Source organism: Vespa mandarinia, chromosome 12 (genome assembly GCF_050613455.1).
Source record: "Vespa mandarinia isolate Hongniang chromosome 12, ASM5061345v1, whole genome shotgun sequence".
In the NCBI taxonomy this organism is placed as follows: domain Eukaryota; kingdom Metazoa; phylum Arthropoda; class Insecta; order Hymenoptera; family Vespidae; genus Vespa; species Vespa mandarinia.
The window spans coordinates 4428002-4454780 of record NC_140821.1 but is presented as its reverse complement, the minus strand read 5'-3'; the positions used below and the strand labels follow the sequence as shown (position 1 = coordinate 4454780).

Genomic DNA, 26779 nt, shown 5'->3' with positions numbered 1-26779 from the left:
GTATTATTTATATATCTTTACAAAGTAACAATGTTTATTTTAGTATTAATTTTTTAGTATTGTATTACTATAAAAATTTTATGTATTTTAGTTGTGTGTAGATCTGTTTCTGATTGCTCTGATGGTGAAAAATGTATAAATAACAGATGTTCAGTACCTTGTGTTACTCATTCTCAGTGTCAGCCTGATCAAGCTTGTATGAATGGAGTGTGTATCTTAGGTTGTCGAAATAACAAAAATTGTCCGTCTTATGAATCGTGTATAAACAGCAAATGTCAAGGTATAATGATCATAAATATAAATTTATTATAAACTTATAAAATAATAAACACGTCTATTATAGATTGTTTATATTTTAGATCCATGTAAAAAAAAAGATGTTTGTGGTCCAAATGCTGTTTGCAGCTGTGTCAATCATGCGACAATATGTTCCTGCCCATTAGGATTTCAAGGTAATCCAATTCCAGAGCAAGGTTGTGTTAGAGTACCAAATTCATGTGAAGGTCCACAAGATTGTCCAAGTCAACATGTTTGTATTTCTGGATTATGTCAATGTCAATGTAAAGAACAAAACAATTGTGCACAAGGAGAACGTTGTAAAAATGATGTTTGTGTGAAAGTATGCTACAGTGATAGTAATTGTTTACCTGGTGAATTATGTGTTGATGGAACATGTGAAACTGGTTGTTCTTCTGATGCTAGTTGTAAAGTAGATGAAGTGTGTATTAATAATAAGTGCAGGTATGTATTTCTATTTGTATTTTAATGTTTAATACATTTTAAAATTATTATTTTACTTATCGTAATATTTTAGGTGTAGCCATGGATTCATCGCTGGTCCTGAACATTGTTTAGATATGAATGAATGCGAAGAACATCCATGCCATCCTAGTGCAGAATGTGTTAACCTTCACGGATCATATCGCTGCGTATGCCCGCAAGGTACAGCAGGTGATCCAGTAATATCAGGATGTGTGGTACCACATCAATGTACTTTGGATACAGATTGCCCAGAAACACAATCTTGCATTAAGCATAACTGTTCAGACCCATGCTCTTTCGTTGATTGTGGTTTAAATACTATTTGTACTGTTGTTGATCATGCAGCCACTTGTCAGTGTCAACCAGGCTATATTGGTGATAGTAGTGGTTGCTTTAAAGTAGAATGTTTATCAAATAATGATTGCCCGTCTGATAAATACTGTAATCAAGAAACCAATAAGTGCAGTAGTAAGTATATTAAAAATTATATTTAAACAAAAATTTACAGATAATCAGTTATTGTATTTATTCATTTATTTTCTAGGTCCTTGCAATCAAGTAAATTGTGGCTATGGTAATTGTGTATCTATTGATCATACTGGTATATGTAAATGTTATCCTGGTTTTGTTCTTGTGGATGATATTTGTGTTGATATCAATGAATGCACACAAAATGCATGTCATGCAACAGCAATGTAAATATTAATCATGTCATGTATTTATTAGAAATATATGTATATTTTAATTACATATATAAACCATTTTTTTGTAGCTGTCAAAACACAGAAGGATCGTACATTTGTGTTTGTCCGCACGGGTTGGTGGGTGATCCAATTCAAGCAGGTTGTAAGCAACCCGGCGATTGTTTCGCGGATTCTGACTGTCCTGCCACAGCAGCTTGTGTTGATAATAGGTGTACAAATCCATGTGATACATTAACAATATGTGGGAAAAATGCAAAATGCTTTGCACGAGGACATGTACCGATTTGTCAATGCCCTGACCAAACAACAGGGGATCCATCTGTAAGTTTTGATTAGACAATTATACCGAATTATTTATTTACATTTAATTATTATTATATATAAGAATTATGTTGATATGTAAATTTTTTTATGTTTCTTAGGTTGAATGTATTTCTTTAGAATGCAATTATCATAGTGATTGTGGTCAGTCAGATGCATGCTTTAATCATAAATGTGTAGATCCATGTTCTGTTTCGAATGTTTGTGGACATGGTGCTGATTGTTCTTCACTTAATCACAGTGCAGTATGTACTTGTCAACCTGGTGGAACAGGCGATCCAAATCTCGGTTGTACACCAGTACAATATTGTAAGACAGATTCACAATGTGCAACAGGTTCAGCTTGTAATGGCGGTATATGTACAGGTAAGAGAAGTATTAATAAAGTTTCTATTAATTTATAAAATGGTAATGAATATACTGAGATTTTTATAAAATATGTATTCTTTAAATACAATACGAATTTTGTAGCACTTTGCAGTACTACTAGGGATTGTATTGGAGATCAACTTTGTATTAATGGACTTTGTCAACCTACATGTAGAAGTAATTCTAGTTGTCCAGACTATCAGTATTGTCATAATAATATTTGTATTCAAGAATTACGCTGTATATCTGATGATGATTGTTCTTATGATGAAAAGTGTATTAAAAATAATATCGGACAAGTAGGTTCATTTAATTACATCGCTACTTTATATTTATTATACATCTTTTATTTTTTCATAATCCCATTTGTTTTTTGCTAGGCTGAATGTCGTAAAGTATGCGATTTAACATTTTGTGGACGAAATGCTGAATGTAAATCTGATAATCACATTCCTTCGTGTTCTTGTCAATCCGGTTTCTTTGGTAATGCTAAAGATGATAAAATAGGTTGTCAACCTATAGAATGTGAAACAAATGATGAATGCAGTGATGAGAAAATTTGCGACTTGTACAAGTGTAGAATTGCTTGTCTGGCACATAATCCTTGTGGAGTGAATGCTATTTGTACTGCAGAAAAACATACTCAAGTAAGATTAAAAGAAAAAAAATATACTCCTTTCATGAGATTAGTTATAATTTTAAATTAAATCCATATGAATATACATGATAATAATGATATTGTGTTTTTTTTATATAGATTTGTACATGTCATCCTGGTTATACTGGAGAACCAACAATAGGTTGTACATTAATTGATTATTGTCTGGCTAATACCTGTGCTCCTGGAGCTTTATGTGAAAATTCTCGAGGATCTTATAAGTGTCTCTGCCAACCTGGTACTGTCGGAGATCCTTATAATAGTGGTTGTCAACAACCTGTTGAATGTTTATTAGATGAAGACTGTCCATTAACAGCGAAATGTATTAATATTAATAATACACCAAAATGTTTTGGTACGTATATTATACGTATATTTCAGTACAAACTTAAAATGAATAATATATATATTAATGTTTTCATAAATTTTAGATGTTTGTGGAAAGATACAATGTGGACCAAATGCAGATTGCGTTGCGAATAATCATGCTGCAGTTTGTCAGTGTCGATCTGATTATGAAGGAAATCCTAACAGTTTAAGTATTGGATGTCGTCCAAAATCTATTCTCTGTTCATCAGCTAATGATTGTTTGGCCAACACTTATTGCTACGAGGGTATTTGCCGACGTAAGTTTTATTATTTTGAAAGTTATTATTTGTATTATCTTTTATTTATGCAGTAAATTAATATAATCGTATATATATATTATATATCTTTGCAGCATTATGTCAATCGGATGAGGAATGTAACTTATCTGACGTATGTTTAAACGGACAATGCTTAGATCCATGTGACATAAGAGCAGCATGTGGTATAAATGCTGAATGTAATGTAAGAAATCATATCAAACAGTGCAGCTGTCCTCTTGGATTTACTGGTAATTCGGAGGTTGAATGTGTAAGATGTAAGTTAATTATTTATTTATTGAATAACATATTAAAAGAAATGTATCCTTTCTTAATTGATAATAATAAATATTTATGTTTTAGTACCAGTTTCTTGCAGTGGAACTAATGATTGTAGCGAAGGTAATACTTGCCGTGATAACGTATGTTTGCCAATTTGCTCTACGGATATCGAATGTGCATTTAATGAAAAATGTATATATGGAAATTGTTTGTTAACCTGCCGACTTGATAATGATTGTTTCCTTGGTCATATTTGTTTGCAAAATATGTGTTCTTTCGGATGCCGTGTAGACGAAGATTGTAATGCAAATCAAGCTTGTATATCAAATAAGTGTGCCAATCCGTGTGAAGTAACTCCATGTGGTCCAAATGCAAAATGCACTGTTTTTAATCAACGTGCTGCTTGTTCCTGTCCTTCTGGATTTATACCAAATCCAACAGCTAAAATTGCTTGTTTAAGACTACCAGGACGTGTATGTCAAGCAAACAGAGATTGTGATACAGGAACAGCTTGTATTTCTGGAGTTTGTACACCTGTTTGCTCTACAAATGCAAATTGTTTGAGTAATGAACGCTGCGATAGCACAGGAATTTGTAAATCACTTTGCAGAAGAGATGAAGATTGCAGGAGTGGTGAAATTTGTGAAGGACTTATCTGTGCTATTGGATGTCGCTCAGATATAGAATGTCAAGATAATTATGCATGTATAAACAATCAATGTACAGGTACGTTGTTTATCTAATAATTCTATATTTGCTCTCATAAAAATAACACAGAACCAGTTGAAGTACAAAACTGAACAAACCATATTAATTACTGGAATGAATTCGTTGATATAGATCCATGCACCTTATCAGATTCATGTGGAATTAATGCAAAATGTTCAGTCGTTGATCACCGAAAAGTATGTAGTTGTCCTCCACGGTTAGTTGGAGATCCATTTATAGGTTGCAAACAGGCATTCCTGCCTTGTGCATCTGAACAAGATTGTTTATCTGGTCAAACATGCTATGGAAAATCTTGTTATACGAAATGCAGAAGGTTATATGATTTCCATAATTATATTGGTAAAATAGATAAAAGCTAAATATTTTTATTAAATAATTATTTAATATTTTTTAGTGATGTAGATTGTTTGAACGATGAGCGTTGCGATAATGGAATTTGTAAAGCAATTTGCAATAACGATGGGCATTGCGCTAACAATCAAATTTGTCAGAACCGCTTGTGTAATATCGGATGCCGTAATGACAACACTTGCGCTAGGGATGAGTCTTGTATAAATAGTAAATGTCGAAGTAAGTCTGCTGTAAGAAGAAATAATATTGAAAATATTTTATTTTTTCCTATTTAAATTTTATTATTATCTATAAATCATTTGATCTATATAATAGATCCATGTGAAGGTGGTAAAGCTTGTGGCGAATGCGCTGGTTGTCGCGTTGTTAATCACGTAGCACAGTGTAGTTGTCCAGCTAATTATTATGGCAATGCATTGATAAGTTGCATGAAATCCATGATTCCTTGCGATCATACATGCGAATGTGATGACATAGGATTTTGTAGTACAAGTTGCAACAGCCAGAACCAGTGTACTTGTGGAGAAGTTTGTCACTCAGGAAAATGTAGAGTAAAATGTGACAGTAATAATGTTTGCCCTAAGGTATCCGTTTAAAATATTTATAATATTTTACAATTTACATTTTAATTTCGATGATTTAATTTTTAACTATATAGTAAAAATATTTTTTATTTTAATGTTGATTTTGATGTATATAGGGATATATATGTGAATCAGGATTATGTTTGATTGGTTGTCGTACACACTCAGATTGTCCATCTTCTTTATCCTGTACCAACGGACAGTGTATAGATCCTTGTTTATCAAATGGATCCCCATGTGGAATAAACGCACTTTGTCGTGTTTCTAATCATCGAGCTGTTTGCTTATGTCCTGAAGGATATCAAGGAGAGCCAAGTCAAGAATGCTATCAACTAGAATGTCATAGAGATGAAGATTGCGAATCAAATAAACAATGTAGCGAAAATGGTGTTTGTACAAATCCTTGTTTGCAACATGGTATTTGTGGTTTCAACGCACAATGTCGCGTTGTTAACAGGAAGGCACAATGCTCTTGTCCACCTGGACATTTTGGTAATCCAAAGATCAATTGCAAAATAGGTATGTATTGGTTCTTTTAGTTGTAAAGATGAAGAAGTACATGAAATTCTATGTAAATTTTATTATTATGTTTTCATCAAAGGTGGGGATGATTGCTTACAAAGACATTGTGGTGTAAATGCCAAATGCAGAGAGACAGCAAATGGTTTTGAATGTACATGTGATCCAGGATGTCATGGTAATCCACACGAAGCGTGTTTGTGTGATGGCGGAGAACTCTGTAAAGATGTTCACTGTGGCGTGAATGCCGCTTGTCGTATTTATAAAAATCAACCACAATGTTATTGTCCACCAAACTTCCCATCTGGCGATCCCATGCACGCATGTAAGTCATATGGCTATAATAGAAATTTTGTGTATTAAGTGTGTGAATGTAATACGCATAGGTAGATGTTTTATATACAGGGTTTTTCTTTCTTTTCATGAATATGTATGTGTGAGTGATTCTTATTTTTTCGATATATAATAAAACACAATTTAATTTGATATAAATAGGTAGCCCAGACACAAATCTAGGAGATTGCAGAACAATTGGCTGTGGAAAAGGTGCAGAATGTATACGGGATAGTACGATATTTGTTTGCCGATGTCCTCCAGGTACAACTGGTTCACCAGATATTGAATGCACAACAGGTAAGAACTGGCCCACTAACTGTTTAACCAAGCAGTTTGATTAATTTTATGTACAGCATTTGTGACTAGTATGCAATACTGACGATTATAGGAACATGGTCTGTAGAATAACCATGTATCGTCTCGTAGGAATTAAACAATATATAGATATATTAATTCAGTGAGTTGTTAACATTGAGAGACAGATGTGATCGGATTAGTTGCAATGAATAAGCAACAACACTGGATATCTTTATCTATTACATTTGTTAGAGTCAGCATACATGTACATATATACAATAGGCATATTGTACATAATTATTTAAGAGAGAACACTTACACATATCTCACACATAACTTTATATGTAGAATGTTTATTTCAGTATCCAATCTGTCTTTTAGAAAGATTAATCTAGCAAAGGAACACTTCAGTACTTGAAAGATACAACTTGAAAGATAAGAAAGTACAAGATTTTAGTGAACACTGTATTTAGTCTAGGATTAATACAGATTGGGAACTGCAAAAGGGACATTCTCATATACCCATGCTTGATATTTGCTGAAATTCACGGGTTGTTATTTTCCTCTCTCTGAATTCTATCAGTGGCTTGTGTTGTAAATATTGCTGCTTGCCGTTTATTTTATTCTAGCCCAAAATGTGTCCTTAAATTTTGGAAAACGTAAAGTCGTTTCTATACTTCTGTCACAGAACTACCCTACTTCCATCATAAATACAAAGCATGTGGTTTATGTTATTTGTGAGAAAGTTTCTTTTCACAGTTCTTATAAATGCTTTTTCTTTTTTTTTCCTGCCCCATCCAATGACCCACCGTTGACACCAACATGATACCACCATCACTATTATGAAATTAGAACGCGAATGCACCAGTGACTTAGAGTGCCCTAATGAAAAAGCCTGCATAAATCTGCAATGTCTGGACCCGTGCGCGTTGCGCGGTGCCTGTGGAATAAATGCTCTTTGCCGAGTGGTTCTACATAAGCCCCGATGCTCGTGTCCACAGTGTTATATCGGTATGCCTCATACGGCTTGTCATCCAGATCTTAAATGTGATAGACTAAGTCCCAGACCTGCACCGAACATTGATTGTTCCCACGACAGCGACTGTCCTGAGAGCCTTTCTTGTCACTCCCAGACAGGCGAGTGCCGCGATCCATGTTTAAGTTCTCAATACAGTTGCGAAGTTAACAAGAGATGTCAGGTGCGAAATCACAGACCCATGTGTGTCTGTAAACACGGCTTCGTCGTCAATGAACTCGGAGAATTAACATGTGCACCTGACACGCTGACTTGCGCGAGAGATTTTGACTGTCCGTCAAATGCCGCGTGCGTCAATGGAAAATGTCAGAATCCCTGTAACGTACGAAAGAAAAAGCCATGTCCAGACGGTAAAACTTGCGATGTTCTGGACCATCGTCCTGTGTGCATTTGCACCCAAAACTGCAATCCTTCCCTCTCCATTTGCCTGCGAGACAGTGGCTGCTCTCCAGACTTGGCGTGCCGCAACTATCGCTGTGTGGATCCATGCAGAAACTCCACCTGTCCGGCTGATGCCCCCTGTTACGTGGAGGAGCACAAGCCTATCTGCAAGTTCTGTCCCCCCGGCTTTGTGCCAGATACTAAATATGGATGCATGAAAGGTAAACACCATTTCTCAGCACCAATCTATCTCAATCTTATCGTGATTTCGTATGCATACCAATTTCTACAATGCCTTCGCCTTACACAAAACATACGTTTGCTAGTTTTCAGGTGTGTTTTAACATTCAGACAGCAAAATTTATTTCTTTATTTATTTTTACTATATTAATTGGTAATAGATTGGTTTAAAGTACCAATAGAAAATGTTATGATTTATGAATATCTAATCTATTTATTTCAAATAATTTGTTAACAATTTTGTTGTCTGGATGATATGATTGCAGATTCCAAGCCATGGAAATATTTCCCGTACCTAAGAATCCTGTATTGTTAACGGTATTATACCGTTTTCCTCTTCCTTACAGCTCAAGGATTTTTTCCATTACATCTGTCTCTGTAAAAATCTAATAATTATGTTTCTGATTATTAGCCCATATCATTTTGTATGTGCATGCTAACTTTGATAAAATAGAATTTGTAGAAATCTGTTATCTAGTTTAATCCAAACTGCTTTAATAATTTAACTGATTACCAATTACCCATGTTTCTATAAATTTATCTGCAATATAATAATTTATATTACATCCAATGAATATGTTAATTTATTAATGGAAGGTATATTGGGAACTTTCCAAAAACTGTTTTTCCAGGTAAAGGTATATTCCGATGAATTCTGTATTATGTTTTTATGTAAGATTTCTTCAATTTTACTTTCTTGTCTTTAGCCGAAAATTAATGGTCAACATTTTCGCAAAGTATGTATATGAAAAATATTCATATGTTTAAGAAAATAAATACAAATATCATTGTTCTTGGTAAAGAAAATACCACGGAATTTACTATGATACGAAATATCATAGCATGCTTTACTTGCAGTAATAAGATCGTATCTTATTTAATAAACTTGCTGCATTAATGCTATTTGCATGTTTGCTAATGCTTATGCGCATGAATTTGTTGTAAATTGTACATATATAACACAAAAATTTTAAATAGTTTATCTTGTTTATTTTTAATGAAATACGAAACTAATACATATATATATATTTTTTTTTTGATAAAACATCATTAGAAAATTTATTGAATGAGAAAAAAATGTATTCAACTATTATTATTTAAAAATAAACAAGTAATTAAACCATCGATTCAAAGTTTCATACATTTATCACAAAAATCAATATACATTTTTATACTTCAAAAAAATAATGCACCATCAATATTATTAATTATGAATTTTTTTACATCTAAACACATTATTTTTTATGCATTACCAAATCTGAGGAATGTTTATGGTTTGAAGGTTTTAATGACAAATATAATACTTTGTGATCAAAATTTGAAGGCTCATTTCAAATTATTTAATATAGACTAATGCTACCAAAATTGCATTTTATTATTTTTTACTCTCTCTTCCTCTCTCTCTCTCTCTCTCTCTCTCTCTCTCTCTTCTATCTAATATTTTATTTATTTATTAAAATTATACTTCTTTTTCTATTTTTATAATCAATAAAATATTTTTTATAAATACATTATTAAATTTATTGTCTTCTTTTGAGATATATTTTAATATCAATTTTGGAAAGCATTAGTTTAAATTGTTACATATAGAAATGCAATTTATCATTACAAGTGTTACCTAACTTGTTATGATTTCATTAGATCTCAAATGCTCAACACATGGTGATTGTCCTGCCCAGTTGGCTTGTATAGATCAACAGTGTTTAAATCCATGCACTCTTGGCAATCCTTGTGATTTTGTTGAAGTTTGTCATGTTCATGAACATAGACCAGTTTGCATTAAAGGTATGTTATTAGCATAATTTATTATTACTTGCGAATACTATTCCAGTTAATAACGTTTTTAATTCTTGTAGATGAAGATATGATTCAAGATTGTCCTTATTGTCCTCCTGGTATGCAATGTGATGCAGCTACAAAAACATGTATAAAAGGTTCGTATTTAATCGAATTGTATACTTTGTATATCATCATACATTTGACTTTACTTTTACAGCAAATTTGTTAGCTGTAAATATGTACATACTGTGATTATTTACAAAATGATTTAAATCATAATGAAGCTTTATACATAGCATAGATCATTTAATCACTTTATTAGAAATTTAAACAAATATGATGTAAAATCTGATCTCTTTAAATTTTTGTTATTAACTATATTACTTTTTAAATTTACATACTCTCTTTAATACTTTTATGTGTGCACATATACATACACACATATATATATATAGTTAATTTCCATCACGTGCTGAATCACTAAAAGAGCATTTCACTCTTTACAAGCAAAGCAACAAAAAAATCTTTTCATTTTATATCTTTATCTCATGCACACCTTGGGGCTATATGGGCTTTCTCACTCTTTCTTTAGCGGTTTGCACTAGCGACAAAGATTGTCCCCTGACAGAGGCATGCATTGGAAATATTTGTCAAGAACCATGTCTAGTTCGGAATCCGTGCGTAGAGCATGCAGTATGCATCAATACAAATCATGGGACAGATTGCAGCTGTGAAGAAGATTATCATGGAAATGGATTTAAACAATGTGATTTAGGTAATAATAAGTATAAGAATAAGTGTAGGAATATATTTTTTAATAACAAAAAATTATCTCAATGATTCGTTTTCTCAATTTTTCGTATTTTTTAGAGAGCGAGGGTAAAAACATATGCCACTATAATGAGGATTGTCCTCCAAATAAATATTGTGACAGATTAAATAGACAATGTATAAATCCATGTTTGGAATTGAGTTGTGGTGAAAATGCAAAATGTTATACTGAAAATCATGAAGCACAATGTAAATGTTTATCAGGATATGAGGGAAGACCAGACATTGGATGTAAAGAAATATCAACTAATCCATGTATTCCTAATCCATGTGGTTTGGATGCTATGTGTGAAAATGATAATGGAAACCCCATATGTTTCTGTCCAAAGGGTCTAACTGGCAATCCTTTTGAGGAATGTAGTATGTATTCGATTTATTTTATTTTATACAGAATTTTTTATACACAATAAAATTATCGGATTTTTCCATGTATTAAATATTTACAATGTTGTAATCAAATATAATATTTTAGTTCCAGAAGGAGATAAATGCCAAAAAAATTCATGCGGTGCAAATTCAGGTTGTCGAGTTGTAAATAGTCAGATTAAATGCTTCTGCTTACCGGGATACGAAGGAGATCCACCAAATTTGCCTTGTGCACTTTCTAAAAATCCATGTGAATCATCTCCATGTGGTCTCAATACTCAATGTACTGTTTTAAGTAGCGGGTTCGCAAAATGTACTTGTTTACCTGGTTTTATTGAAAGTCCTAACACAATCAGAGGATGTATTCCAAAATCTAGTGTGTGCGAACTTAATCCATGTGGTTTTGGAGCTGTGTGCAATGCAACTAAAACACCACCTTGTTATTGTCCCGATTTTACCGTAGGAAATCCTTATAAAAATTGTTCAGGTAAAAAATTTACTATTAATTTATTAGTATTTTAATATTATTTATATGGATCGTAATATTTTATAATTTTCATTTCAACCATAATTTTATTGCTAATTATATTGTAAGATTATTAAAATAATAAAAAGATAAGCATGTATCTGAAATATGATATTTAATTATTCTTTTTCAGTTCAACCGATGGATACATATGACCCTTGTTTAGATACGCCATGCGGTAAAAATGCTATTTGTACGAATAACAATGGTATAGCAAAATGTACTTGTGTACCATCATATATCGGAAATCCGTATGTGGAGGATTGTAGATCAGAATGTATGTCTAATCAAGACTGTCCCAATCATCTGGCTTGTTTTAATCAACATTGTAGTGATCCTTGTCCTGGTGTTTGTGGTTCAAATGCACATTGTGAAGTATCTGATCATATCCCCGTATGTTCTTGTTTACCTGGATATAGTGGAGATCCTTTCCGTTCTTGTAAATTAGATAAGTTTCGTAAGTATATAAAATATATGTATAGATATAATTTAAATTTATAATTTTCTTTGAAATTCGTAGTATCTATTCTTTCGTAATTTTGATTTTATGAAAGTGTATTAACACCTTTTTACAGCTGTTCCATCTCAAAATCCATGTTTACCATCACCATGTGGGCCCCATAGTATTTGTCGTATTATGAACGATCGAGCTGTTTGTTCTTGCAGTCCAGGTTACCAAGGTGTACCACCTTCTTGTCGACCAGAATGTCTCGTTAGTTCTGAATGTCCAGAGCATCTTTCTTGTATTAACAAAAAGTGCAGTGATCCATGTCCAGGTTTATGTGGATTAAATGCTCTTTGCCAAGTTATAAAACATAATCCATTGTGCACTTGTCCTCCCGATTACATTGGCGATCCATTTATACAATGTAATAGAGAAGGTATATATAATGTTTTATTTTTAATCGAATGAAATTAAAATTAAGAGTAAATTGTTTGTGAGAATTATCTAATAGAGTTTACTAATATAGTTCCAGGTCCAAAAAATCCTTGTTTACCATCTCCATGTGGACCGAATGCTGAGTGTCGTGTACAGGGCGATCATCCAGTATGCACTTGTATGAGTGGAATGTTTGGCGCACCACCAAATTGCAGACCTGAATGTTTAATTCATCAAGATTGCCCTAACTCTTTGGCTTGTATACAAAAGAAATGTTTGGATCCATGTGCTGGTTCTTGTGGATTAAATACAAATTGTACTGTGCAAAATCATCGTCCAATGTGTCTTTGTCACGAAGGTTACGAAGGAGATCCTTTCTCTGGTTGTAGTAAAGGTAAATAATTTAAATAGCATCTTATTTCTTTGTTGCATTTTCATATTTTTATAACAATATACATTGTAGTTATCGTACCAATACCGTTACCATGCGACCCATCACCTTGCGGTATGAATGCTATTTGTAAAGAAAGAAATGGAGTAGGCTCGTGTACATGTTTACCCGATTATACTGGAGATCCATACGAAGGATGTAGACCAGAATGTGTTCAAAATTCTGATTGTATACCTACGAAAGCTTGTTTTAATAATAAGTGCAAGGACCCGTGTTTTGGTGCATGTGGTTTAAATGCTCAGTGTCATGTCTATAATCATCAACCATCTTGTAGTTGCTTATCTGGATACACAGGAGATCCATTGAAATCATGCCACGAAATCACTGGTATGTAGCCACGTTTACGTTTAAATTAGGGTACAGAAGATTATAAGCTATTAATCATTTCTATTAAATATGTTATTATTTTTGTATAGACATCCCAATACCAGAAGAACCATGCAATCCGTCTCCATGTGGCCCTTATAGTAATTGTCGCGTGATAGATAATCATGCTGTATGCTCTTGTCAACCAGATTATGTTGGAAGTCCACCTTCTTGCCGACCTGAATGTATAGTCAGTGCAGATTGTACTCAAAATACAGCTTGTATTGAACATAGATGCAAAGATCCATGCGTGGGTACATGTGGATTAAATGCTAATTGTCAAGTAGTCAACCATAATCCAATATGCAGCTGTACATCTGGTTACACAGGAGATCCATTTTTCGAATGTGTCGAAGAAGGTAACTTCTAAACTTTTATATGTGCGTGGGTGTGTATCTCGTTATTCGAAATATAATAATTATTTGAATTTCATAAATAGCTAAATCACCAGAACAGAAACCGAGTGATAATCCTTGTATCCCTTCGCCTTGTGGACCTAATTCTCAGTGTCGTGTAATTGATGGATTCCCAGCATGTTCATGTCTACCAAACTATGTTGGTAGAGCACCAAATTGTCGTCCAGAATGTGTGATAAATGAAGGATGTCCTGGTAATTTAGCATGTCAAAATGAACAGTGTGTTGATCCTTGTCCTGGATCTTGCGGAGTCAACACCTATTGTAACGTTATTAAACATAATCCTATTTGTATTTGTAATGCTGGATACACAGGAGATCCATTCACTGAATGTACTCCTATTATTGAAAGTAAGTAGTTTTTTATATTAAGATATTCTACCAAAAAAGTATTCCTATGAAACTATATTTTTATAATTGCAGAACCAATTACAACTGAACAACCTCGTACACCTTGTAATCCATCACCTTGCGGTGCAAATGCTGTATGTAATGAAAGAAATGGAGCAGGATCATGTACATGTCTGCCTGAATATATTGGCGATCCATATATCGGTTGTAGACCTGAATGTGTAACAAACACTGACTGTGATCGTAGTAAAGCTTGTCTAAATAATAAGTGTGTAAATCCTTGTCTAAATACTTGTGGTGAAGAAGCTACTTGTAGAGTAGTCAATCATGCACCAGCTTGCTCTTGTACATCAGGCTTTACTGGAGATCCATTTAGTCGTTGTACTCCAATAGAGACAACGTCACAGTTAACACCAACAAATCCTTGTGAGCCATCACCTTGCGGTCCGAACAGTAATTGTAGAATTCATAATGGCCACGCAGTATGCTTATGTCAACCAGGATTTATCGGAATTCCTCCTTCATGTCGTCCAGAATGCAGTGTCAGTTCTGAATGTTCACAAAATAAAGCATGCATTGATAACAAATGTACAGATCCTTGTCCAGGAACATGTGGACAGAATACGAAATGCTTTACTGTAAATCATAATCCTATTTGTACCTGTGCTATTGGATATACAGGTGATCCATTCTCTGGCTGTTTACTCATAGACGTTAAAACACCATCAACTGTAGAAAATCCATGTGATCCGAATCCTTGTGGACCAAATTCTCAGTGCAGGGTTATAGGATCACAACCGGCATGTTCATGTTTGCTGAACTTTATCGGACGTCCGCCAAACTGTAGGCCAGAATGTACAGATAATTCTGAATGTTATAATACTGCAGCTTGCATAAATCAGAGATGTAGTAATCCATGTCCTGGAACATGTAGTGAACAAGCAATATGTAATGTTCAAAATCACGTAGCAATATGCACCTGTCCTGATGGATATGAAAACGATCCTAATCTAGGATGTATATTAACTCCTTCTCCAAGTAAGTACTATAAGTAATAAATGAGTATTACATAATGTTTGCAACTTTGCGTATTTTATGATTAAATTGTTTATGTAGCTACAGGTAAAACTATAATAAATCCTTGTGTGCCAAATCCTTGTGGACCGAAAGCACAATGTCGAGAACGAAATAATGCAGGAGCATGTATTTGTCCATCTGATCTTATTGGCGATCCATATGATAACGTAAAAGGTTGTCATAGAGAATGTGAATCTAATACGGATTGTGCGCCTCACCTGGCATGTATTGGATTTAAATGTTCTGATCCATGTCCCAACACGTGTGGTGTATTGTCTGTATGTAATGTTCAAACACACGTTCCAGTTTGTACTTGTCCACCTGGTTACACAGGAGATCCATATTCAGCTTGTGAAATAGAACAAATACGTTAGCATACATTTAATTATTTTTTAAATGTTATTAATTAAAGTTTTAAAATATGTAATAACAAAATTTTGTTTCCTTTAGGGGCTCCACCAATAGATCCATGTTCTCCATCACCGTGTGGACCTAATAGTAAATGTCGAGAAATTAATAGTCAAGCTGTTTGTACATGTTTACCAGATTACAAGGGTATACCACCATCTTGCAGACCAGAATGCGTAGTCAATGCAGAATGTCCTCAACATCTTGCATGTGTAAATAATAAATGTGCAGATCCTTGCCCTAATAGCTGTGGATTAAAAGCACAATGTACCACGAAAAATCATAATCCAATTTGTATTTGTCCTGTTGGTTTTACTGGTGATCCATTTACACTGTGTTCTTTTGGTAAGTAACAAAACAAACTAAATATAGTACTTCGAATCTAATATATTTTATGCTAAGATTATAAATATTTAAGATATTTAATATATTTTTTTCAGATGAAAACAATAAACAAGTTACTGAACGTCCACCATCTTGTACTCCATCTCCATGCGGACCGAACTCACTTTGTCAAATAATATCTGGAAGTCCAGCATGTTCCTGTCTTCCAAATTACATTGGTGTACCTCCAGAATGCCGTCCAGAATGTATTTTAAGTTCTGAATGTAAAAGTAATCTGGCATGTCTCAATCAAAGATGTCAAGATCCATGTCCAGGTTCATGTGGTGTGAATGCACAATGTCATATACTCAATCATATACCAGTTTGTACATGCATTGAAGGTTTTACTGGTGATCCTTTCACACAATGTATTACTATACCACCAAGTATGTAATTTATTAGTTTACGTTATTATATCTCCAATACTTTATTTTTTTATATTTATAAATAATACTTTCATTATACTTTTAGCAACAGAGAAACCACAACTGGAATACCTCTGCAATAATTTACCATGTGGATTAAATGCTATTTGTAAAAATGATGAATGTGAATGTCTACCAGGATATTGTGGCAATCCATATGAAGGTTGTAGACCAGAATGTATTCTTAATTCGGAATGTCCACGTGATAAGACTTGTATCAGAAATAAATGCATTGATCCTTGTCCTGGAACATGTGGTCAAAATGCTGAATGTGATGTTGTAAACCATATACCTGTTTGTTCTTGTATTGTCGGATACATTGGTGATCCTTTTGTTAACTGTCGTTTACAACCTCAAGGTATGTTATAAATATCAAATATATCATTTGTTTATATTAGTACAAATTGTTAGAAAAAATGTTTTATAAATTCTAGTGCCAGAAGCAAAAATGAATCCATGCAGTCCATCACCTTGTGGACCAAATAGTCAATGTCGCAATATCGAAGATCACGCTGTATGTTCATGTCTAGAAGGTTACCTTGGTTCTCCACCTTCATGTAGACCAGAATGTTTAATTAGTTCAGAATGCCCACCAACTCGTGCTTGTGTCAATAAAAAGTGTACAGATCCATGTCTAGGATCCTGTGGTTTGAACGCAAGGTGTGAAGTTATCAACCACTCTCCGATTTGTAGTTGTTTGCCAGGACAAACGGGAGATCCATTCAAGAGCTGTTTTGTCCAATGTAAGAAGTAAACTTTTTTTTATAGAGATCAATATGTTATTCTCGCGTATTGTATTAACTGTTTACAAATTTAACATTCTTATTTTTTTTAAAGATGTAGAACCTAAGGACACTGGAAATCCTTGTAATCCTTCACCATGTGGTCCAAATTCACAATGTCAGAATGTTAATGAAAATCCGTCATGCTCGTGTCTTCCTTCGTATATAGGAACACCGCCGTCATGTCGTCCAGAATGTCTAATTAATCCTGATTGTCCAACCAATAAAGCATGTGTAAATACTAAATGCAAAGATCCCTGTCCAGGATCGTGCGGTGAAAATGCGGAATGTATTGTAATAAATCATGCAGTGACTTGTTCGTGTATGACTGGTTACACAGGAAATCCATTTGTGCAGTGTATCCTTCGTAAAGGTAAAATATATTATTTTTACCTAATGAAATAATATTTTATTGTTAAATAATACCTCGTTTTATATTACAGAAGAAGAAATTAATCCATGTGTACCATCACCTTGTGGATCGAATGCAATTTGTCAACAACGTGAAAACACTGGTGCATGTATTTGCATTGAAGATTATCATGGTAATCCATACGAGGGTTGTCAACCTGAATGTATTCTTAGTTCAGATTGTCCAACGAATAAGGCATGCATACGTAATAAATGTAAAGATCCTTGTCCTGGTATATGTGGAATTCAAGCGCAATGTTCGGTCATCAATCACATTCCAACATGTACATGTGTACCCGGATATATCGGAGATCCATTTGCAACTTGTGTACTTCAATCAGAAACACCACTACCAATTATTCCTGATCCATGCTCTCCTTCGCCATGTGGACCAAATAGCTTATGTCGTGTAATCAATGAACAGGCTGTATGTACGTGCCAGACTTCCTTTGTTGGAACACCTCCAAATTGCAAACCGGAATGCGTTGTTAATTCCGAATGTCCGTTGAATCGTGCGTGCTATAAATACAAGTGTTCTGATCCATGTCCAGGAACATGTGGAATAGGCGCCAATTGTAGAGTTATCAATCATAATCCTTTGTGCAGTTGTTCACAAGGGATGACTGGTGATCCATTTTCAAGATGTTATGTTGTATCAAGTAAGTAGAACGTTAGAGTTGATAATTCTACTATTAAATAAATATGTCGATTAACAATATCTATTAATTATTATTATTTAACAGTGGAATTACCGCCGCTTACTGGTGATCCATGTACACCAAATCCATGTGGCTTGTATTCCGAATGTAAAGTAGTCGAAGACCGAGCAGCTTGTTCTTGTCAAAATAATTATATTGGACAGCCCCCTAATTGCCGACCAGAATGCGTTGTAAATACAGATTGTCCATCGAACCAAGCATGTATCTCTGAAAAATGTAGAGATCCATGCGTTGGATCTTGCGGACAAAATGCAGATTGTCGGGTTCAAAATCATATTCCTACCTGTTTGTGTCAATCAAGTTATACTGGAGATCCTTTCACATTATGCTCACCAATTACAGGTATGATATAAATTTCTAATGATTAAACATAAAAAATATTTTTCAATGTAATTATAGCTATGTTAATTGAAACTATTATTTTTTCAGTACAATCAAACATACCTGCTGATTTATGTAATCCATCACCTTGCGGACCTAATGCTGAATGTGATGCAGGCGTATGTACTTGTTTCGCAAATCATTTTGGTGATCCTTACGTATATTGCCGACCAGAGTGTACTATGAATTCCGATTGTCCTCGCGTGAAAACCTGTATCAATCAACGTTGTGTCGATCCGTGTCCTGGAACGTGTGGTACAAATGCTCAATGTAACGTTGTCAATCATATCCCAATGTGTAGTTGTTCTGCTGGAAATACTGGTGATCCATTTAGTTTCTGCCGGCCATATTTACCAGATGGTATGTATCAGCAATTACTTATATTATAAAATAGTAAAAAGAAATATCGCTATTTGATATTTAATAATGTATCTTGTTGCAGAAATGGGAAAACAAACTTGTTCACCATCACCTTGTGGACCGAATAGTATTTGTAAGATTGTCAACGATCACGCAGTTTGTTCTTGTCAACCAGGTTTTATTGGTAGTCCTCCTTCATGTCGACCTGAATGTGTTGTTAGTGCAGAGTGTCCTCTAACACAAGCATGTCTTAATGGAAAGTGCGAAGATCCATGTCCAGGAACATGTGGCCAAAATACAAAATGTCAAGTTGTTAATCATAATCCGATCTGCAGTTGCTCGGAAGGAAATACAGGGGATCCATTTAGCAGATGTTATCCTATGCCAAGTAAATTTCTATCCATTTTATATTTTTGTTTATTTTCTTCAATTATTATTTTCGATACTACGAATAAATAATTCCTTTATTTTTACTTTCTGTAGGTGTACCATCGCCGCCTACAAATCCTTGCTTGCCATCACCTTGTGGTCCGAATGCTGAATGCCATGTGCGAGGTGAAAGTCCAGCGTGTTCGTGCTTGCTGAATTATATCGGTATACCACCGAATTGTAGACCAGAGTGTACTATCAATCCGGAATGCCCAGCTCACTTGGCGTGTATACAACAAAAGTGTCGTGATCCATGTGTTGGTTTGTGTGGTGTAAATGCTCAGTGTTCTGTGATCAATCATCACGCGATTTGTACGTGTGTAGCTGATTACTCTGGAAATGCGTTCAGCGTTTGTGAACCTGTTCTTAAGGGTAAGTCTACATACAATTTTTACATAACGCTTGCATTGCTGTTTAACAACAAAATAGACTGGGTAAAATATTATCTTCAAAAATGGAACGTAATAAGAAAAATATATTAAAAACTATAGATTTATATTATAAAACTGAAATATTGAATTATTGTTCATATAAACAACATTAGGAAATATTTTATACTTTATATTCTAAAAGATATATTGCTTTTTATAACAAGAATACAAAATGGATAATATTTTACCGATTTCTAATTTTCAACAGGTAAGTGCTTTGCTTATATTTGCAATAGGAATTTGCAATGAACAATTGTGATGAAAAACAATTTGTCGAAAATTTTCAAAAATAAAAAAGAGGAAATGAATCTTTAAAATATCATATTAATAATAACAGCGATGACAAATTAATTTAACTATGGCACTTATATAAGTTAAGCTTTTAATGCACAGATCTGAAAACCAAAAAGGTTGTGCAATCCCCACAGTCCTTGCGATTAATCAATCAATATATAATATTTCGCAAGTTTTATTTGAATCGCACTTACACAATATGAATAAATGCGAAATATGATATGATAAATAATGGTGGCGGGGCCTAGAAACATTAGGCTCTTAGATGCACTCACTCCTTATGAACCCCTATAACAAAAAATTACATGCCCATAAGTGTTCTCCATAACTATAAGATCAACATCGCCCTCATTGACAATCTCTGATAGAGCGTACTGATAAAAGCCACATATTAAAGCCACAATTTTCAGATATTTCCCGGATGCACTTCCCTTAACATACTACTATATTACCCTGAAATAACTATGGAGGTACTTTATATAAATTGACACTGAAGAATTATAATACAATACACAAAAAATAATACAATGTTTTCATATTTATAATATATAAACATTATTCTTTGAAAAACAATCATAATCTTTAATTATCATCGTAAACCAAATATAAATTAATCCCGACCCACGCTTGATGTATTAACCACAAGCGATAAAATTACAAAGCTTACTAAAAATTGAACACCAAATAATTCATTGATTACTGACCCATATGAAGCTACCAAATGAAATATAATTAGATTTAATTTTTTGCTTCTTCAATATTGCCAATAGCTAAGGAAATGCACAGCTGAATTAAATATTAAAACAATCACGTTACCAGTGCCTCCTTGTTCAACGCCACTTTGCACAAGCTTCAAACATGTTCACGTTGCTTGTTTTATTTAAATTTACGTGAAGTTTCTCTTTCCCATAGACACCCCATTAGATATCAGGAAACCATGTGAGCCTTCCCCATGTGGCGCTAATGCAATTTGTCGTGAGAACAACGGCGTCGGCTCATGTTCCTGTTTACCGGACTACTTAGGTGACCCTTACCAAGGATGTAGACCCGAATGTACACAAAATTCCGATTGCCCCTCTACAATGGCCTGTATGACCCTGAAATGCAGAGACCCGTGCCCAGGAACTTGTGGAACAAATGCCAAATGCTACCCCATTAATCATCTGCCCACTTGTACCTGTAATCCAGGATATACCGGCGATCCATTCAGGCACTGTACTTTAGATATCACCCGTAAGCAATATTTCCTTTGTAGTCTTTAAGAAGACAATTTTTAACCATAGACATACATCGTTTGCCTTCAACATAATTTACTCCATGTCAGGAGTAAAAAGATTTTTTATCGCAATACTTACGCTTCTTAAGCATTGTAGTTTGAATGGATACATTTTTCTTTGATGATTATAATCCATATCTTATTACAAAAGTATAAGAAGCATTATCAACAGAAATGAAATCAGTCACATTTTAATTTAGTAATTTCATCTATAATTGACGATTTACTATGTTTTCCATGCAGCCAGCATATCAGAATCAAACCCATGCAGTCCATCACCTTGCGGATCAAACAGCAAATGCAGAAACATAAATAATCATGCTGTATGTACTTGCCTCCCGAATTATATTGGTACTCCACCTAACTGCCGCCCAGAATGTATTGTGAACAGTGAATGTTCTAAGGAATTAGCATGTATTAATCAAAAATGTGCATCTCCGTGCATAGATACCTGTGGAATCAATACTCAATGCAGAGTTATCAATCACAGTCCCATTTGTAGTTGTAATTCTGGTTATACTGGAGATCCTTTCACCAAATGTTTCCCTGCTCCATGTAAGAAGCAATGAACCAATGAATGAATCTTACATTAAGTAGTTACTTTTATAAACAAACAAATTTAATATCGATATTATCACTACAATTAAACTTTCAGTCCAACTTCCACAAGATGAAATTACACCAAAAGAGCCTTGCATACCTTCTCCTTGTGGAATATATGCAGAATGTAGAAATATTGGTGGTACAGCATCCTGTTCGTGTTTATCAAATTATATTGGATCCCCACCCAATTGTAGACCGGAATGTCGTGTAAATTTCGACTGTCCCAAAAATCTAGCTTGCATTAAAGAGAAATGCAGAGATCCTTGTTTAGGATCTTGTGGTATTACTTCTCTTTGCAATGTTTACAATCACATATCAATATGTGTCTGTCCTGAAGGATTTACTGGAGATCCTTTTAATAACTGTTACCCTACTCCAACAGTACCACCAAGTAAGAATCATATTGTAAAGTATAACTTAATAGTGCTTATAGCAATGTATATTAGTTCAAATTCTAAGTGAAGAGCACATTATTATGCACTTGCAGCAGAACTCAGTATCACAGATCTTTGCACGTCAACAATATGTGGACCAAATACGCAATGTAGTGATGGTATTTGCAAATGTCTAGCAGAATATCAAGGTGACCCTTACGTTGGTTGTCGCCCTGAATGCATTTTAAATACTGATTGTCCACAAAATCGAGCTTGCATACGCAATAAATGCGTCGATCCATGTCCAGGAGTTTGTGGTCAAAACGCACAGTGTATTGCATATAATCATATTCCTATGTGTAGTTGTCCATCTGGTATGACCGGAAATGCTTTCGTGCGTTGTCTTGTCCTTGAAGGTATAGTACTTCAAATTTTCTTCATACTAATCCAATCACATAATCACTTTTTTTGAGTATAAATATTATTACAATTGATAAAAATTATCCCATAAAATGAAAATAGATCCTGTGAAGCAGAATCCTTGTGTACCTTCACCCTGTGGGCCAAATAGTATTTGTCGTGAAATAAAACAACAAGCTGTTTGCTCTTGCGTGTCAGGATTTCTTGGCGCACCACCTGCTTGCAGACCAGAGTGTACTATCAGTTCTGATTGTCAACTCACAGAAGCTTGCAGCAATCAAAAATGTATCAATCCTTGTCTTGGTTCCTGTGGCTTCAAGGCCATATGTCATGTGATCAATCACAACCCTCTTTGTAGTTGTCCACCAGAAATGACTGGTGATCCATTTGTACAATGTCTTATAAAACGTAAGACTTTTCCCAATACACTCCTTGTCATTACTACATATAAATTAGAAAGACATATACATATAAAATTGTCAATGATGTTTCAACAATTATATTTTTTTCTTAGCACCTGAACCTATAATACCAGAAAATCCGTGTCAACCATCTCCCTGTGGTGCTAATGCTGTATGTCAAGTAATAAACGATGCACCTTCTTGTGCGTGTCTACCAGAATATATAGGCTCTCCACCTAATTGTAGACCAGAGTGTATCAGTAATAGCGAATGTCGAAGTAATTTAGCATGTATGGGACGTAAATGCAAAGATCCTTGTATTGGATCTTGTGGCATAAATGCAGAGTGTCGTGTAGTTAGTCATACACCAATGTGCGTTTGTCCTGTCGATTACACAGGCGATCCATTTATTCAGTGTGTGAAAGATACGCGTAAGTTTAATTTAGATCGATTCTTCTTATAATTCCTTGTTTTTAATCAAACAAAGAAGTCCTTCACTCGATATTTATTTTTTGATAATCTATATTTTCAATCGATCTTCATTTTGCAGTCATTACAACTGAATTATCACCGTGCGAACCATCACCTTGTAGTTACAATGCTATTTGTACAGAACGAAACGGTGTAGGTGCTTGTTCTTGTTTACCAGATTATATTGGTAATCCCTATGAAGGTTGTCGACCGGAATGTGTGGTTGACACAGATTGTGCATCTAGTCTCACTTGTATACAATCAAAATGTCAAAATCCTTGTCCAGGCACTTGTGGTCAAAATGCCGAATGTCAAGTAATTAATCATCATCCTTCTTGTTCTTGTTTCTCTGGATATACTGGAAATCCTTTCCAGTATTGTGCCAAATTTGGTAAATATTTTCCTTAAATTAATCTTTATATTAATTGTAAACGTATTACAAGGTATAGTATTTTTTATTTCAATTTTATAGATCAAGAAATAGAATATAAAGATCCATGTAATCCATCACCTTGTGGACCAAATAGTCGCTGCCGTTCTGTTAATAAACAAGGCATATGCTCTTGTTTACCAGAATATATTGGTAGTCCTCCAAATTGTCGCCCTCAGTGTGTCATAAATTCAGAATGCCCATCGAATCGTGCTTGCATGAATCAAAAATGTATAGACCCTTGTTTAAATGCTTGTGGTACAGCAGCTACATGCACTGTCATCAACCATAGTCCAATCTGTGCTTGCCAACAAGGTTTTACTGGAGAACCATTCACAAGATGTTTCTCCTTACCACGTAAGAAATACTGATTAAAATCGTAAAAATATTTATTAAATTACATTATTTTCATCTTTTGTTGAATTATTTACTGATTTTTTAGAATCTTTACCATCACCTATATATGAATCTGAGCCATGTTTGCCTTCTCCATGTGGCCCATACGCAGAATGTCGTGTTATTAATGGAGGTCCTTCTTGTCAATGTTCACCTAATTATATTGGAAGCCCTCCTAATTGTAGACCAGAATGTACAGTGAATTCAGATTGCTCTAGTAACAAAGCTTGTATTAAGCAACGATGCGTTGATCCTTGCTTAGGTTCTTGTGGAATAGGAACACAATGTACAGTTGTAAATCACATTCCAATGTGTACGTGTCTTCAAGATTATACAGGAGATCCATTTTCGAATTGTTATCCTTCTCCAGCACCTTGTAAGAATACTATATATTTTTTTATTTCTACAATATAGATAGTATGATGATAATGGATCAACATTATTGTAATGAATTGATTTTCCAGTACCATCACCAGAAAAAGATCCATGTAATCCATCACCTTGTGGACCAAATGCTTTATGTAATGATGGTATATGCACTTGTTTACCGAATTATCAAGGAAATCCCTATATAAGTTGTCGTCCAGAATGTGTTCTTAATAGTGATTGTCCTATTTCGAGTGCATGTGTCCGAAATAAATGTATAGATCCTTGCCCGGGTATATGTGGACGAAATGCTATTTGCGATACTTTTAATCACATTCCTATTTGTAGTTGTCCATCTAAAATGAGTGGTAATGCATTCATATCATGTGATTTTATCAAAGGTATGATATATATAAAGATAGATAATTTTATGGAAGTTTATTTATCTTTATTAACATACTTTGTATTTCATTAGAACCAGCACTATTAAATCCATGTAGCCCATCTCCATGTGGTCCTAATAGTCAATGTAGACCTATAAACGGTCAAGCAGTGTGTTCTTGCGTCCCAGGTTATCTTGGAAGTCCACCTACATGTAGACCTGAATGTACCGTTAGTTCAGATTGTGCAAGAAATCAGGCATGTAGTAATCAGAAGTGCACTGATCCATGCGCTGGAACCTGTGGACTTAATGTATATTGTCAAGTTATTAATCATAATCCTGTTTGTAATTGCCCTCCAGCCTATACGGGGGATCCATTTACTAAATGTGAACCAATCAGTAAGAATTTAACTTTATATTAAAAACGATAATCGCTTGATTAAGGAACAAAGCTGACATTTTTTTTAAATATATAATATTTATAATTACAAAATTATTGCGATTAAGTACAAAGTTCTTTAATGAAGATGATGGTCGATAATAAGGACAAAATAAGAAACAGTTTCATACTCTTTTCTTCTTTATTAGTTACTTCTTCATTACCTCAAGAAAATCTATGTCCATCATGTCAGTGTGGTCCTAATTCTCTATATCAAACAGTTAATGGTAAATCTTCTTGTGCTTGTCAATCTGGTTTCATTGGATCTCCACCTAATTGTAGACCAGAATGTGTGAGCAATAGCGAATGTGCTAGTCATTTGGCCTGTATTAATCGTAAATGTCAAGATCCTTGTCAAGATTTTTGTGGCTCGAATACCGAGTGTCGTGTAGTTAGTCACACTGCTATGTGTGCTTGTCAGATAGGATATACCGGTGATCCGTTTACAGAATGCATACAAAAACAACGTAAGAATTTAATAAAAGATATATGTAGATTATTTATTTTTATGTATAGTATTCTTCAAAAACGTTATTCATTTATATAATTTCTTCTCTATTTAGCTGATATTGAACTTGAACCATTATCTCCGTGTTCACCATCACCATGTGGTTCCAATGCTATATGTAAAGAACAAAATGGAGTAGGATCTTGTTCGTGTGTAATAAACTATATCGGAAATCCTTACGAAGGTTGCCGTCCAGAATGTACGATAAATTCGGATTGTCCATCCAATTTAGCTTGCATAAGATCTAAATGTCAGAATCCTTGTCCTGGTACATGTGGTCAAAACGCTGAGTGTAGTGTTATAAGTCATTTACCAAATTGCATTTGTATATCTGGATTTACAGGAGATCCATTTAATTATTGTCATCCACAACCGCCACCTTGTAAGTTGTTTAAATTAATATTGTTTCATTTGTACTAATGTAATGTTTTCTTATTTATTTGACAAGTTTT

The 26779-nt window shown here is 34.2% G+C and overlaps 1 protein-coding gene across 1 annotated transcript in view; it reads left to right on the top strand.

The window, feature by feature from the left end:
* The window catches only part of dpy (fibrillin-like protein dumpy), an 85503-nt gene that overhangs the window by 17343 nt on the left and 41381 nt on the right, over nt 1-26779 (top strand). The window contains exons 23-77 of the mRNA XM_035883992.2: nt 92-280; nt 360-741; nt 815-1230; nt 1307-1457; nt 1535-1787; nt 1889-2153; nt 2259-2455; nt 2537-2803; nt 2914-3169; nt 3246-3440; nt 3536-3718; nt 3804-4448; nt 4563-4764; nt 4846-5021; nt 5118-5386; nt 5503-5905; nt 5988-6230; nt 6401-6538; nt 7391-8176; nt 9837-9980; nt 10052-10129; nt 10567-10749; nt 10845-11165; nt 11278-11658; nt 11831-12154; nt 12273-12578; nt 12669-12971; nt 13041-13355; nt 13445-13753; nt 13834-14160; nt 14233-15198; nt 15277-15606; nt 15688-15990; nt 16086-16415; nt 16501-16812; nt 16889-17197; nt 17292-17609; nt 17680-18306; nt 18391-18708; nt 18796-19107; nt 19190-19495; nt 19591-19908; nt 21174-21494; nt 21781-22092; nt 22193-22531; nt 22628-22930; nt 23037-23342; nt 23449-23766; nt 23886-24197; nt 24279-24593; nt 24679-25008; nt 25097-25399; nt 25474-25779; nt 25969-26286; nt 26383-26709. Coding sequence (XP_035739885.2) covers nt 92-280; nt 360-741; nt 815-1230; nt 1307-1457; nt 1535-1787; nt 1889-2153; nt 2259-2455; nt 2537-2803; nt 2914-3169; nt 3246-3440; nt 3536-3718; nt 3804-4448; nt 4563-4764; nt 4846-5021; nt 5118-5386; nt 5503-5905; nt 5988-6230; nt 6401-6538; nt 7391-8176; nt 9837-9980; nt 10052-10129; nt 10567-10749; nt 10845-11165; nt 11278-11658; nt 11831-12154; nt 12273-12578; nt 12669-12971; nt 13041-13355; nt 13445-13753; nt 13834-14160; nt 14233-15198; nt 15277-15606; nt 15688-15990; nt 16086-16415; nt 16501-16812; nt 16889-17197; nt 17292-17609; nt 17680-18306; nt 18391-18708; nt 18796-19107; nt 19190-19495; nt 19591-19908; nt 21174-21494; nt 21781-22092; nt 22193-22531; nt 22628-22930; nt 23037-23342; nt 23449-23766; nt 23886-24197; nt 24279-24593; nt 24679-25008; nt 25097-25399; nt 25474-25779; nt 25969-26286; nt 26383-26709 — 17466 coding nt within the window. The remainder of the gene's footprint in view (nt 1-91; nt 281-359; nt 742-814; nt 1231-1306; nt 1458-1534; nt 1788-1888; nt 2154-2258; nt 2456-2536; nt 2804-2913; nt 3170-3245; nt 3441-3535; nt 3719-3803; nt 4449-4562; nt 4765-4845; nt 5022-5117; nt 5387-5502; nt 5906-5987; nt 6231-6400; nt 6539-7390; nt 8177-9836; nt 9981-10051; nt 10130-10566; nt 10750-10844; nt 11166-11277; nt 11659-11830; nt 12155-12272; nt 12579-12668; nt 12972-13040; nt 13356-13444; nt 13754-13833; nt 14161-14232; nt 15199-15276; nt 15607-15687; nt 15991-16085; nt 16416-16500; nt 16813-16888; nt 17198-17291; nt 17610-17679; nt 18307-18390; nt 18709-18795; nt 19108-19189; nt 19496-19590; nt 19909-21173; nt 21495-21780; nt 22093-22192; nt 22532-22627; nt 22931-23036; nt 23343-23448; nt 23767-23885; nt 24198-24278; nt 24594-24678; nt 25009-25096; nt 25400-25473; nt 25780-25968; nt 26287-26382; nt 26710-26779) is intronic.